This window comes from Watersipora subatra, chromosome 9, assembly GCF_963576615.1.
Source record: "Watersipora subatra chromosome 9, tzWatSuba1.1, whole genome shotgun sequence".
Taxonomy (NCBI): domain Eukaryota; kingdom Metazoa; phylum Bryozoa; class Gymnolaemata; order Cheilostomatida; family Watersiporidae; genus Watersipora; species Watersipora subatra.
In genome coordinates this window covers 56,933,036-56,948,360 of record NC_088716.1, presented here as the reverse complement: position 1 = coordinate 56,948,360, position 15,325 = coordinate 56,933,036, and the positions used below count along the sequence as shown (strand labels likewise).

The 15,325-nt window shown below is 35.7% G+C and overlaps 1 protein-coding gene across 3 annotated transcripts in view; it reads left to right on the top strand.

Annotated features, from left to right (window-relative positions):
• The window catches only part of LOC137404377 (serine/threonine-protein phosphatase 6 regulatory subunit 3-like), a 43,349-nt gene that overhangs the window by 11,139 nt on the left and 16,885 nt on the right, over window positions 1-15,325 (top strand). For 2 of the 3 annotated variants that reach the window (XM_068090576.1, XM_068090574.1), the window contains exons 8-12: window positions 2,842-2,958; window positions 4,489-4,515; window positions 9,529-9,658; window positions 10,886-11,041; window positions 11,144-11,323. In XM_068090576.1, coding sequence (XP_067946677.1) covers window positions 2,842-2,958; window positions 4,489-4,515; window positions 9,529-9,658; window positions 10,886-11,041; window positions 11,144-11,323 — 610 coding nt within the window. The remainder of the gene's footprint in view (window positions 1-2,841; window positions 2,959-4,488; window positions 4,516-9,528; window positions 9,659-10,885; window positions 11,042-11,143; window positions 11,324-15,325) is intronic. The other variant, XM_068090575.1, reaches the window with a different exon arrangement.

Here is a 15,325-nt window from a genome sequence, read left to right as displayed (position 1 = left end):
CTATGCTAAACAGGAAGTACTAAAAAATGGCGTCTGAAAAACGTAATCGTTTCTTTTTTGCCGATTTGAAGGATAATTCTGACATTTTGAACACTTATAATGAGTACTTGGGTATTCCCACTAATACCAAAAGCAGTGTAAATAAAGGGAATGACCGTGGTATATTCCTAACCATTCTTATAAGATTTTTACAATATTTAGTTATAAGAATAATTATTCGATTTTATAAGATTTGATTATAAGAAAATTATTCGAATTTGCAAGATCAAAGTATAGAGTGACCGATGATGGGCAATATGTTACTGTTATTATTGTTTTAACATTTTGTTGATCATACTACGGTTGTACTCAATATCGCGGCACTGCCAAGCCGTTTTTAATATCTGCAAAATTAGGTAATACATTTTCTTATAGATATACAGCCATTTCTATGACAACCAGCCAAAATCTGTTTAGATTTATTAATTCAGCATAATGTTTTTGATATAAAGACAGAAATCTAGATGAATATCACAACCTCTTAATATTGGTTGCTATGACGTTTTGAAATGTAAACAAAACTGTGCATCGGTTCTCGTTTCTCAGACTTTAACACCAGTTTTCTCGGAACTATGTTTTCGCACTGATGGTAAACGTGCATGCAGTTTATTGACCATAAAATCTGCTGTATTTAAGCTAGAATCAAAGTTCTCTTTGCAAAATAACTGAGAATTTTCTACTTCTGTTAATGCAGATAACTCTAAATCTATTAATAACGACTTGACCATGGTTTCTGTGATCATGACACAAATGCTATTCGCCAAAATCCCTCTAACAAAGGCTGAAAGAGACACAATGTTCGATTTCGCTCATTTCGGCGTTATTAGTTATTGTGAAAACGAAACCACAAACCGATGATAGGTGATAAAATTTTAGCGATGAAAAAGTTGAGGTTCAGTAAAATAGTTAAAAATATATACTAAAACTTAGCGTTAAGTATGTGTTTAGTAAGTTAAATTCATTTAAGTTAAATTCAACGTTTGTTCTATACGTTTACCTTGAAGGTAAGAACTTCCTAAGGTATGTACTGCACATAGTACATTGATGTTACTTGTTATTGCAGATCATAACCACTAATAGACTAAAGTTACTGTAGGAAACTATAGTTACGAAGGTTAACATATTATTTTGTTACTTATTTTTAGTGTGTACAGTATGTGTATAAAATTTTGACGATTTTCACCTAGGGGTGTTTGCATTAAATATTTACTATGGGTTTCTATGCCACACTTTACGAAATCTTCGCCTTACGATGCCAACACTGGAACAAATTAAAATCATATGGTGAGGGTTCACTTTATTTCTGAATAATTGTGCACCTACTTATTCTCATAGCTTTATTGGCATGCCTCTACGATCTATGACAGCACACTAGAGCCAGGGTACTAGAATATACAACAGAGATATCCGTACTCGCCGTTTCTCTCCCAAGGGCAGCAACCCAAGGGCAGCAACCCAAGGGCAGCAACCCAAGGGCAGCAAGAGAGTAAACAATATTTTTATTATTATTCAAATGGAATACGGGAACATGTACCGACTTGGTGCTTTGTTACCTGGAATTTCTTATGTAATACGAAGCAATGACTTTACATAAATTCTTTACATCAAGTGGAATTATGTAAAACGTTTACTTACGCTATATCTGCTGTAATCCATTATGTGCTGGCTCAGCATTTGTATAAATCTGCAGCAGCTAAAATCAACATTCATAAATTTAAAATTGCCGTCAATAATTTCAAAACGAATACAGTACAGTCATACCTTGACATGAGCTTAATGTGTTTTAGAACTGAGCTCGTATGCCAATTTACTCGTATCTCGAGGCACTATTTCCTATATAAAATAACTGAGTACAAATTAATCAATTACCGTATGATGAAAAGCAAACTAAACAGGTTATTCCCGTGAAAAAATGTGCTTCTAATTCAATACCTACGATAGCAAAGTAACAAATGCTTATTTAGTTATTATGATCTGCAATAAAATGTAACATCACTATGTACACTACTGTATGGAGTTTTTACCTTCGAGACAGACGTTGTGGATAACGGCGGTCTGAGAGACTTGAAAGCAATGCGTTCGGTGCATGAAACTTTTGTGACTTCACATTAAAGATACTTTGAATTTATCCTCAGCGAATTTATTCTACTAAACACACAATTAAAGCCAAGTTTTAATCTTTCACAAAACTTACTTTGATTTTGCCATCATATTTTTTAGTATGTTTCCGGTTAGGTGCTTTTGCCTCTCTCACATTCACTATAGTTCTTAGCCAACCTTTTAAAAACTTTTTTAACCAATTTGAGGAGAAAGACGGGCCTATGCTGCTCTCCCACGCTCGGCCATGTAGTGTCGTTATTGGCCATCGAGAACCAGCTCGTAGCTCACAAATTACTCGAATCTCATGGAAAAAACTTGCTAAAAAGTCAGCTCGTATCTCGAGTTTCTCGCACGTTGGGCATTCATATCTAGAAGTATGACTGTACTGCCAATATAAAAGCCTTCCATATTCCCATACTCTCAAGTCCTCCTTACTACTTAACACTCTTGTCTCTCCTTTTTACTCCACAGGCACAGTTTTTTCTTTGCCTAACAAACCAACACATGGCAACAAGCTGTAGTAGCGTGTTTGAAGCAACTTTGAAGCTGTAGCAACAAGTTACGTTTGACTCTCCGGTAGGAAATCCATGAAGCTGGTTGCATTTTCAACAGTATTGTGGCCTCTATCGCGCTTTGCTCTTTGGAATGTTGCTGGTAGCAGGTTCCCAAACACTGGCAATTAGCTTGCGCGATATATTTTAGTGAGAGGTTGATCGGAGACCTTCTTAGTAATATGCTAGAACACACACCATCTAGCGAGTCTGTCATCACAAATGGACTACTTGTCATACAGACCATATTGGAGTATAGGAGGCAAATGTATGTATTTTATTTACATTATTGTAAGACTTTCTGTCAGACCGTCATATTATCTGTTTATCATCAAAATTTATTGTCTCCGGTCAGTGCTAGTGAGTAAGTTCCTTTGCCTAGAGTTGTTCATTCTGTATTAGTTATCTCGTATGTGTTAAATAGATGCGAGATCCCAACATCTCCCAAAATATTTTAGTCCTCGTGAACCTGTCTATAATAAATTTTGGGAGATCCCGAGTGTCGTTGTAATGCAGTACTTTCTTCTGTTAGTATATGTATATTTAATAAGAAGTAAACTTGTACAGTATTTGGTAACAGGTGACTGTAAATATCGCTTTTCTACATTTCTTTTTTATTCGCGACATATTTTCTCAACTTGCGAGTTGATGCCACGGAATATACTAATATAAAACCATCAAACATGTCACATATTCATGTGCTATACCCACCATTGCATCGAGGAATGTTTTGGAATATAAAAGCATTCTCATTCTAACACAAGCCTGGGTTTAGGCATCTCCTAGGCTGCCATACTTGGAACACAGTATTTTTAAAAGGGGGTTTGATTAGTTGAACATTTCTGGAAAGGAAACAAGGGCTATGCCTCTCATTCGATCGAGTTTACATTGTAATCGTATTCTTATATCCAAACTTAGTGTCGGTCAAGGTTATACACGCAACAAGCAGTGGCAACAATTATGGAAAACAGGATAATATCTTAGCATGGTAATAATGTGGAGTGAGTGAAGCAGTTGGTTTGTTGACACGTAGGAGAACATATTGTGTATGCAATTAATAAGAATGGATTTTATGAACATTGCGCCATACCATCACTATGATACTGTAAGCCATTGGAGATGTGTAAAAACCAAGCTTTAAAATTTTTCGGTTCAACGCATTCACCTTGTTATCGAAGAATAGTTATCTCGCTGAAATACAGTTATAAGTAGATCGTTAACAATCAATAATTACGAGGAAACATTCTTTTCAAAATCAGTGACGATCATTAAAAAATTCACATTTTTTCAGTTGAGGGTCATTATAAGGATTTTGTCAAAATTTAACTAATCAGAAACTGAAAATGAGTGAACTAGTCTAAGTATGCCTGCTTTTTTATCATTTCTATAAAAACAGTTTCACGTCACATTTAGTCTCAACAATCACCATATGGTGTATATACGTAAAATATACGTAAAATATACGTAAAATATACGTAAAATATACGTAAGATGTGTAGATGTGTGACTGTTTAGGCAATTGCAAAGTTTATATTGATTTTGGATATTTTACCAAATAATTAGCTGAGCTTCTGTGGAGTCTAATCTTCCCCCAATTTAGATTTGTTCAGCTAATGCAATGTTAGATATTCTCCGATATTTGCTCACTTGCACCCTGTTTGTTATTCTTTATACTAGTAATAAGACATTGCTGTCACATGATGTGCCCTATATGCTATCTACTTCCTGTTGCATGTCACCTTGCACCAAACCTGTATTCCTTGTTGCATTCGAGAGTGTCTCACTTGTCTATTTCCAGATCTTCATTTGACGACTGGCGACCCCTGTAAGTGCTCCTACCTAGTCACCATGCCAAGCCTTTCTCCTCTCCACTATAAGTCGCTTCAATCCTCATGCGCTTGTAATATGCATCTTCATACATGCTTGCGTTGTGTGTGTGCGTGCGTACGTGTGTGTGTGTGTGTCCAGGTTGGTGTGTGTGTGCTCACATTATTGTGTGTGCTTGTCGTTATGTATGGCTCCAATTGTGTGTTATCATATTATTGCTTATGCACGCATTGAGGCGTGCTCATTTAATTGTGTGTGCTCGCGTTATTGTGTGCTCGTGTGACTGTATGTGCATTACACACCCGCTATGTATGTATTATATACTCCTATACATTATATAATAGATCTTATATGTGCTTCCATTATTATATTTTCACACTACACATTTGTTATTATATTGTTGGTGTCTAAAAATACCGTAAATTCTAGTGTATCGAGAAGGCGAAAATTTAATACCAAATTTCAAGCCCAAAAATCCATATTCGAATTGTACAGTGGTAACGTTTTTTATGTCAGGAATTCTAGTAAAATTCAACTTCAAAAAACCGCAACTAAAAATTACATGAAATGACACGGGAATTTATTTATAAAATAGTAACATACTAGTAATCCTGATTATCATGAGATGAATCAAACACAAAGTCCTATTCTTCACCATTCAAATTATCATCGCTAGGATTTTCTTCTGAAATAACGTGTTCTAATTTAATGCTTTTTTTCGTAGTATCTGCTAACAAGCCCACATTTTCGTAATTTGTTTGACACTACCACTATCATCCAACCATCCTTTTACTTGTACATAAATCATGATTTTCTACAGAAATCTGTTTTGCGAGATTGCTTTTCTCTCAAATGCGTATTATCAGAGACGGCAGTTTCATTCTATTGGTGAAGCGGGCCAGTACGATGGTTAAGTGCTGTCTTTCCTGCTTTGTAGTCTTCACTAGATATCCCTTCTCTCGTTCTTTTGGTAATGGTTGTATTGCCAATGGTACCAAAAACATTGGCGTTTTTAATGCCATTTCCTCAGCTACACATCGCCCTACTTTTATGCCAGCTGAACTATTAGCGATCAAGAGATTTGAGCCAGAGAAGGGTCGACTTATACAGCAGGTACATATCAAAACAAGGATTTTGAACTAAACTTTAGACCTCGACTAATGCGCGCCGGAATTTACGGTATGTACATTACATGTGTGCACACAATGTGTGTATTATGTTCTTAGTTTAATTCGTCATATATATTGCTAATAAACTTAGTATGTACTTAAATGTATTATACGCGTATATACATAATATACAGATTATAATGTAGGTGTGCAGTGCGCATATATTTCATTATGTATAAATGCACGTATTGTGTTTACCTATATTTACAAATGCATTATGTACATAATATTCTGCCTGCTAATATTATCTTGTCTGATAAAAGATTTAGTTGTCTAATAAAGAATACATGTTCCGTATATGTATGGTATGGGTATGGTATGGGTATGTTCAGAGCATTGCACCATGTATTTTTAGAGGTGTTAACATATACATCAAAATATACAGTGTACCCTCAGGTTAAGATGGCCCTGTTATACGATTTTTTCGCCTTACGATGTTGAGCATGATGTCTTTCACCCTCGCCATACGAAATATTTTTCGTCCATAAGATATCAACCTAAATTTCTCTCAAAGTTCAAATTTGGCAGTCGGTGTGCTGAATATGTCGGAATAACGAATATGCCGATATGCTATTCATCGAAATCTCTCTCACAATGCATGAAAGAGACGCGATTCTCGAAATCTCTCAATTCAGCTTTATTCGTTATTAGTTATAATTATTATTACTTATTATTCCTTATGTTATTATTATTGTTATTAGTTATAATGAAAACGAAACCGGATAAACTTTTAGCCGATGGCAATGTTGAAGTTTAGTAAAATAATTAAAATTATATACTAAAACTTAGCTTTAGTATTATAATACTGTAATGAATGAATTTAGCTTACTAAACTGTATTTAGTAAGCTAAATTCATTTAAGTTAAATTCAAAACATATGTGATATGTCTGTCTCGAAGGTAAGAGCTCCCTACGGTACTAACTGAACATAGTACATTGCAATGTTACATTTTATTACAGATCATAACCACTAAATACACTAAAGTTACTTTAGCTAACTATAGTTACTAAGGTTAACATATTATTTTGTTACTGTTTTTAATATGTACTGTATGTCTATAAAATTGTGATGATTTTTACCAGGTTTTTTGCATTAGATAATTAAAGTAGTATTATAGAGGGGTTTCTATACCTATCTCTACATTTTCGTCTTACGATGCCAACACTGGAACGAATTTAAAATCGTATGTCGAGGGTCCGCTGTATACGGGCTGGAGAGATAACACGCTACATTCATGCTCACTGTCTAGATTATGGCTTGTATGGCTTGTAATGATATACACATGTACATGTATAAAAATATATCTTACCTATATTGAATGTGTGTAATCAACAATCTGTGTGTGCCCATGCATAGTCCCGGGATCTAATTTTGAACAGTTAGTATGTACCAGGATTTATCCATTTTGAATACGGTTGCTATTGAGAAGGGTGCTTGTAGTTTTAGCAGTAGAGAGTGTAAACCATCTTATATATTCTATACCGCCTCCTCATACTTCCTGTTTTGTACCCGCACTTTTCTCTTGTCTCATCTGTTCTTTCCTTGACTAATATGAGCTCCTAGTAAACTCTCACTATCAAAAACTGCTTTATGGTGTTTGCTTTGATATGCACCACATCCATGACCTGAGTTATGTTTTCTTGTTGAATTGTCTGTTCTTATTGCATATTGTAGCATTCTTGTATATTGTGGACTTTGTTATTTAATTGCGCCCTTAAGACATTTGCAATACTTTTGAACGTTCGGTGCTTTTGGATTTCTTGCGCCGACCTCAGAGGAGTCAGAATGACAAAGTATTAAAACATATCGTTGAATGAGTTGGGTGATACGCATCACTCTGGTACATGAATTGCTCTATTGGTTACGCTTAGCATGTCTGTTATATGGAAAGCCTACAAACATTAACATATTATTATTAGGGTCTCAGCTTATAATGACGTATTGTCCCTTCTGATTGTATCCGCTGTCGACAGACCTACCGATTAAGTTATTGTCTTACCTCGTCTACCCCAACTGTAGCAAAAACCTACCACAATTCTCTCACATTTGCAAAGGGTTTGCGGTTTGAATTCAAACACACGCACGCGGGGAACCTTGAAGCAGCCCTGAGAGTTGTTTCAGATTCTCTTATTATATGGAATGGGGTATGTGTGTAAGCCCAATTGAAAAAGAGTTACATTAGTTTTTGTGTTGATTGAGCTACAAGATTGTACATAGGTCTGTGATAACAGAGTTGGGAAGGCATTGTTGACAGGGAATATGCCCATACCTCTCGATCCATCATTAAAGACCGTGACCGAGTAGATTATAAATAGTAAATGTTTGAAGGCTATAGTAATCCAACATTTGCTTTATAACCAACATGTTAGGTGATTGCTAAAAAATGTTACTATTGGATTTGTCCGTCGGTGGTCCCTCAATTGATAAAGTAATTACCATGTAGATTGCAAATCGTTTAAAGCAACTCGCAAACATAATGCCATCACCCATTGAGAGATATTTCTTTGATGTATTCATCTGTACCCCTCTAGGGGTATAGATGAATACATCAAAGAAATATGTATAATATATGAAGATATATTTATCTGTACAGATAAATATATCTGTACCCCAGGCTATTCTGCATGTACCCCTCTGGGGTACATGCAGAATAGTCAAAGGAACCCTTATTGAAATGTCAATGGTTTCTGATGTCCCGTGTATATCATAGGCACTGTGAACTTTTGAATTACTGTCCTGTACCTCTCCTTGGCGTACAGGGTCTCATTGTTTCCTTAAAGATCCTATACATGTACATATGGAAAATCCTTAGTGAATCTATCAAACAAAAGATCTCTTGTAATCATGTAATAATTCTGTATTAGCTACATGATAAATGATACTTAGAATGTGCTTCTTTCTTGAACCATGTCACCATTTAAACGTTCGAGAGTGAAAGTCTATTTGTTGCACCAAATTTAAAGGTTGTTTGACCATGATTTTCTAGCCTTGGATTTTCATGTATAATGATACTATAAATAATAGTCCTAGCAGAACAATTCCTTCCCTAAAGTCATGTTTGATTGGTTGGCTCGACGAAAGGGAAATGGTAGTAAATCGATGATTAGCCCCATCACATTCTCTCTGGAGAGTTCATTCAGTCCTCTTTCTAATCTCTAATCTTAGTTAATATATTTTTAAATAACAATTATTTCTACCAATTTCTGTAAGGTTGCAATGATTTGCAATTATTCATTTGAATTTGTCAATTCTAAAAATTTATTAGTCAACGGTTTCAAAATATGTGGTCTTGGCTCTTATCCAGAGAGAGGTGTGTCTTCTGTAAATAAATCATTTTATCGAGACTGACAATTTCTAATGTTTAGATAGCTGTCCATGAAAATCAGTTTTTAGACTTGTCCTATACATCTAGCAGTTTTCCTTGATAACAACATGTAGAAAAAATATGTTACCAATTCTGGTGCCAGTTGAGCCAATAAAGGATTCGCTTTTACAGATTTCCTTTAGCATTTATGTGTGATAGGATGAGGCATCGAGGCTTGTGTAGATGATATCGGTCACTAGTTTATTGCATCACAGACAACTTGGATATCGCTGCCATTTCTTGCCATTCATAAGTCATATCTATACCTGCGTGTTCAGAGTAATTTGCAAACCAAGATTGTGATGCCTCCACGCTATGCAAGCCGAAAATAGCACTGAGCAATGGAGTACAAAACCTATATATAAAACCATAGGAAGCGTATGTCATGAGTATTGTATTGCGTATGTTATTTATCACATAATTAAGAGAGAGAGATCGGGAAGAGAAATTTTTCACAAATGCGTGCTTCTGCTGCAGGCCTGAAGGCTGTATTGAGCCTTTACCTCAAGTTGAATTAGAGAGAATGGGGAAGGCAACCATGCACGTATTGAGTGCTGTCAAACCTCGGATCGCTCAGTTAGCGGCCATTCTTAGCAAGCCACCTCAGGTATGACACGTTTTCCAAACATTCTCCGCTCACATTCGTGTCTATCAGTTCAAAAGTTCAAAGTGAGTTCAAAGCATTTTGAACTCATTTCTTGTTTTAATTCCTACAATTTGTGAATTGGATAAAAACTTGGTCTAGATGTTGTTTTGTAAAAAGATGTTATGACTCTTAAGTTTATTAACATACTTTTTAAAGTAACTGTTATACCTGAAATACCTGAAATGGAGAGAATCGACTCATTGATGCCCTTGAAGATTAGTAGACTACTTTTTATTACTTTGAGGGGTTAAAATATTATTGTAGTTTTTGCAAGCATCAATTTCGTCCAGACTCGGCAGCAGAGCGGCTGCTAACTACTAGGTGGTTTTAAGAATGCGACACAAATCAAAGCTTTTCTTGTCTTAACTTATGCATATTTTTATTGCTGCATTCTGTGTTTTCACAGGAGATGCTATTTGAATTTCATTTCTGCAGTTATTTCCTTTTATACCTAAAGCAGGAAATGAAGATGTGTTTTATTTCAACCGTTTGTGCTAGTTTGTTAACGCCAGACTGCCATCAGTTATGTTCATTGTACCAAAGTCCAAAGTGTACCAATTATCCTAAAGACGTGAATAGAATTTTATATGATCAGTGAGTCTATATTTCTATTAGTACTTGAAATAATATAACCTCATGCGATGGTTTACTTCTTAATACTGCTATAACTTGTAAGCGCTAAAGTTCATTATGGTAGTGTATCTATGGACTGATACTCAAAGGGAACAAACTGGGAGTTCGACTCGTAGAAAACATATGTAAATGTTATCTATGAGTAACTTTCATATAAGTGGAAATGTTTTGTAACAATTCATTCCAAGACATGAAGTAATTTCAACTATGATGCATCATCATCGTTATTGATCTTATTAGCGGACAAACGTGTCAGTAAAATGAATGCTCTTACTATAATAGATTGGCAAATTAGAAAATGCTTGGAATACTATATCGCTGTAAAAGTAGTAAAGGGTTTATTTGATCAGGTGTCCCATATCTCATGGTGTCAAGTTGTTAACCGTGGTCATGCTCAGAAAGATGTGAACCATTATAATCAATTAGACATTCTCAGTTGCTATGACTACCTAGACAGCCAAATCAAACGCTGATGCCTTTTGATAGTCTCTGTAGCTGTAGATGATGGTGTTTCTCCCAGTGAACTGATGTACATCCTTGATTTGTTTGTTGCAGAGTCAGACACCGATGCTAACTACTATTGGGGTGCTAGACCCTCCGCTAGGAAACACGAGGCTACAGGTCTGCAGACTATTCGCTACACTCTTCTCAGTGGATGATGAGGACCTCCAAATTTGTCTAATAGAAAACAATGTAATGAACCGGTTACTGGTGGGTCATTTTTTAATCACCACTTTCCTCGTCACGCGTGTTAACAGTTTTTAGTTCTCTCCTTATTTGTGCCCGTGGTAGTCATCTGTCCTTCTCTTACAGGACTTGTTCTTCCAGTACACTTGGAATAACTTCCTTCATGCTCAGGTGGAGTTATCTATTAGCAATGTGCTAAATAGGGCTGCTAGAATGGATGCTGGTCCTAAATCGTCTGATGATGAAAATGGAAAGTTCACTCCTACTACAGTAACTCAAGAAGAGGATACACCACTAGTTACACATGTGAGTATCTATATTATTTCTGCTTGTGTGTTGCTACATTGTTAATATGTGATTACACGTTCAGGTATGTGGTTTCTCTGTTAGCTATGTGATAACTGTCCTAGGTATCTGGCTACCCTCCTAAGTTTGCGGCTACACTCATAGGTATCTAATTACATTCATAGGTACCCACATATGGTTACACTCAAAAGTGTGTGGTTACACTCAAAAGTGTGTGGTTACACTCAAAAGTGTGTGGTTACACTCAAAAGTGTGTGGTTACACTCAAAAGTGTGTGGTTACACTCATAAATGTGTGGTTACACTCAAATGTGTGTGGTTACACTCAAAAGTGTGTGGTTACACTCAAAAGTGTGTGGTTACACTCAAATGTGTGTGGTTACACTCAAAAGTGTGTGGTTACACTCAAAAGTGTGTGGTTACACTCCTAGTGTTGTAGTTTCACACCTAGTTATCTGGCTAGCTCCTATTTATTTGGTTGCACCCCTAGATACGTAGCTACTTGTGTTACTCATATGGTTACGCTCTTAGGTATCTGGTTACAGCGCTGTTGGAAATTGTGAGACCATTTCACATTTTAGGAGACGATTGTTGGTAGCAATGATTTACTATCTTAGTTTTGCTAGGAGCTACTATGAACTGTAGACCATTAGAAGCAGAATTGTTTAGCGAATAATATGGAGAAAGTTTCCAATGTGTAGCAATGCTTTTAACTATTTCATTTTAATTTTGTGATAGTTCTGCCACAAAATTAAAATGGGAGATAATTTGAGGTCTTGAAAGGGTCATTGGGTGTTACCAGGGTTCCTGCATAGCTATCAAACGATGGTAGGCCAGCCTTTGTTCTTGCTGATGACAACAATGTCTTAGCATGCTGATGAGTGGATGTCGCATTATTAATGATCGCAATATGGTGCCACGCTCTAATTATCCTGTATGTCAGCGTTCTTTTGCTGGTTGACTTTTTTTTACCATGATGAAGCACATCCTTTGCTTACAGTTTTCTATAGGGACTAGGTCTGGAGATTAAGCTGGCCAACTTATGATTGACACTGCATCCCTGATGAATGTACAAGGTGCTTTATCCTCAAGGAAACACCCAGTCATCTACTTGAAACAGTGTTCTGGCAATTGACAGCATCTTTGTCTGCAGCACATCCTTATTTTAGGTAGCATTCATCATTCATTCGCAAATTTTGAGGTGACCGATTCAACCTGTTGCGATGGATTTCTAAGCCACATTATTCAGTTGTTGGATAGTGGACACCAAGCACTGTGGGCTGAATTTTCCAGATGGTTTTCTTCAGGTATAAATCTTACCCGTGTGGTTCTGGATTGTGAACGCGCTTTGGTCATTATACCAGACCTTTTCCTACTTCTCCTTGGTTCATGTCACTTGCGGTTTGTCTAGTTCAGTTTTGTGTTCCTCTATCACTCGTTAACCTTTAGTTTCTTGTTTGCCTTGCTTTGTTTCAGCAGCATTGTTCTGATTTTGAATGAGCCGCATGAACGTCTGCTGACTCTTTCAACTCTCCGTGAGTCAGGGCTTGTCGAATGACAGCGTCTGAGGAGAGATCACACCAGAGTTAGATGCTGGTGTTTAGTAGTTGATTGTTTGCTTCCTCTTCCAGATCTCTTATCCAGTCTTTTGGTTTCCAGGCTTCATTTACTAATAATTTTGACATTTGCTTTTGGAATATCCAACCTTTGAGGCAGTATTTCACTGGGAAAGTCTATTCTTATGAAAATGGATAACCAAATATCACTGTTCTGATGTGGGGGTTGCGCCATTTCGATGCATATGATGTTGCCAGCAATTTGCTGAGTTTATATACAAATTTTTGTAACAAAAAAGGCAAATGAGCAGAATTAACCCCGTTAACAAACTGCATGACCCTGGACAATTGCAGAACATTGAACCCAAAATGATGACATCATGTTTTGCTAATAACAATATTTGTTATCAGACACTGAAAAGATAAGTTATGTCATTAATTTTATCACCTCTGCTTTGAAAGGAGAATGAAAGACTGGTTTTGATATGCTAGAATAAGGAACAAGGTCCGCATCAAATGATGTGCGCTATGTGGTAACTAAATGAATTAACATGGCTTCAGCATCAGTGCAAAAATAAAAGCAAAATATTTGGGTGGTCTTACAATTTCTGACAGTGCTGAGGTTATCTGGTTACACTCATAGGTCCGCAGTTACACTTTTTGGTGTGTGATCACACTCTTATATACACTATATATACATGTATAATATATATATGAGTGTAATCACACACCTAGAAGTGTGATTACACTCATATATACACTATATATACATGTATAATATATATATGAGTGTAATCACACATCTAGAAGTGTGATTACACTCATATATACACTATATATACATGTATAATATATATATGAGTGTAATCACACACCTAGAAGTGTGATTACACTCATATATACACTATATATACATGTATAATATATATATGAGTGTAATCACACACCTAGAAGTGTGATTACACTCATATATGCACTATATATACATGTATTATATATATATATATATACAGTGAAACTCGGATAACTCAAACTTCAAGGGACCGAGCAAAAGTGTTCGAATTATCAGAGTGTTCAAGTTATCAGAGTACTGTCATAAGTCCATGTATTTACTTATTTATTAGTAGATACATGAACATATACAAACTATAATATAAATCAAAAGCACAAATGGCTTGTTTCAAATTAAATGCTTCTAATGTAAAGTTTAAAACGTTTTTATCAAAAAGTATAGAGATTTTTCTATCACTTGAGATTGGTTTGTTGTTTGAGGTGATGTTATTGCCAGGACGTTTTTAGATTGACATTGGCAAAACTTGATCGTTGCTGAAATGCTCAAAGAAAAGACATCTTTTTCTTTTGAGCGTTTTACCCACGATCAATTTTGCCTATCTTTCTTGAAGTTTATGGAAAGATTACCTTACTTTACCTGGGATTCGTTAAGAGCAACACTCCGAGGCAGTTCAATTAAAAGTTTTACGAGGTTTTACGGTACATTGTATATCACTCACGCTTTTTGAATGGATACTTATTGAATGTACACACGTATTTTGTGTTTAGGTCAAACGATGAATAGGTTTTTTTAGCTAAGACAAAGTATACGTTTGATTTCAACAATTTTTAAGACGTTTTAAACATTCAACATTCCGACGTTAATTCAACACGGAATCAACGTCGGAAAACTATTCATCACGGGCTAGCCGGGTCACGCACTCAAGGATTTTCGCCACGCAAATACAAAACAAAAACAACATGCTGTTTTTGTTTTGTATGTGCGTGGCGAAAATCCTTGCGCCCGTGACCCGGCTAGCCCGTTCTATTCATCGTATAGCAGTATAAATAAAATTTCACCAAACCTTTAGAACAGTCGTTGACAAAAATATTTTGCCGATGGAGGTAATAACGACGCTTATGAATTACGAAAAGTTGAGGTTTACCTCTATGGCTTGGAATAAAGTGATTTTCTAAAGCGATAGCAACCGTTTCGGTAGCCGTTGGGCAAAAAACAGTTCGTTATAACAGTGTTGAATTCGAGTTATATAGAGCCATTTATCATTGCGTGGGAGCGGACCAAGCAAATCCAGTCGAGCTAACCATGTGTTCGCTATATCCAAGGGCGAGTTATCCATGTTTCACTGTATATATATATATATATATATATATATATATATATAATACATGTATATATAGTGCATATATGAGTGTAATCACACTTCTAGGTGTGTGATTACACTCATATATATATATATATATATATATATATATATATATATATATATATATATATATATATATATATATATATATATATATATATATATATATATGAGTGTAATCACACACCTAGAAGTGTGATTACACTCATATATGCACTATATATACATGTATTATATATATATATATAATATAGTTATCTGATATAGTTATCTAATATATAATATAGTTTG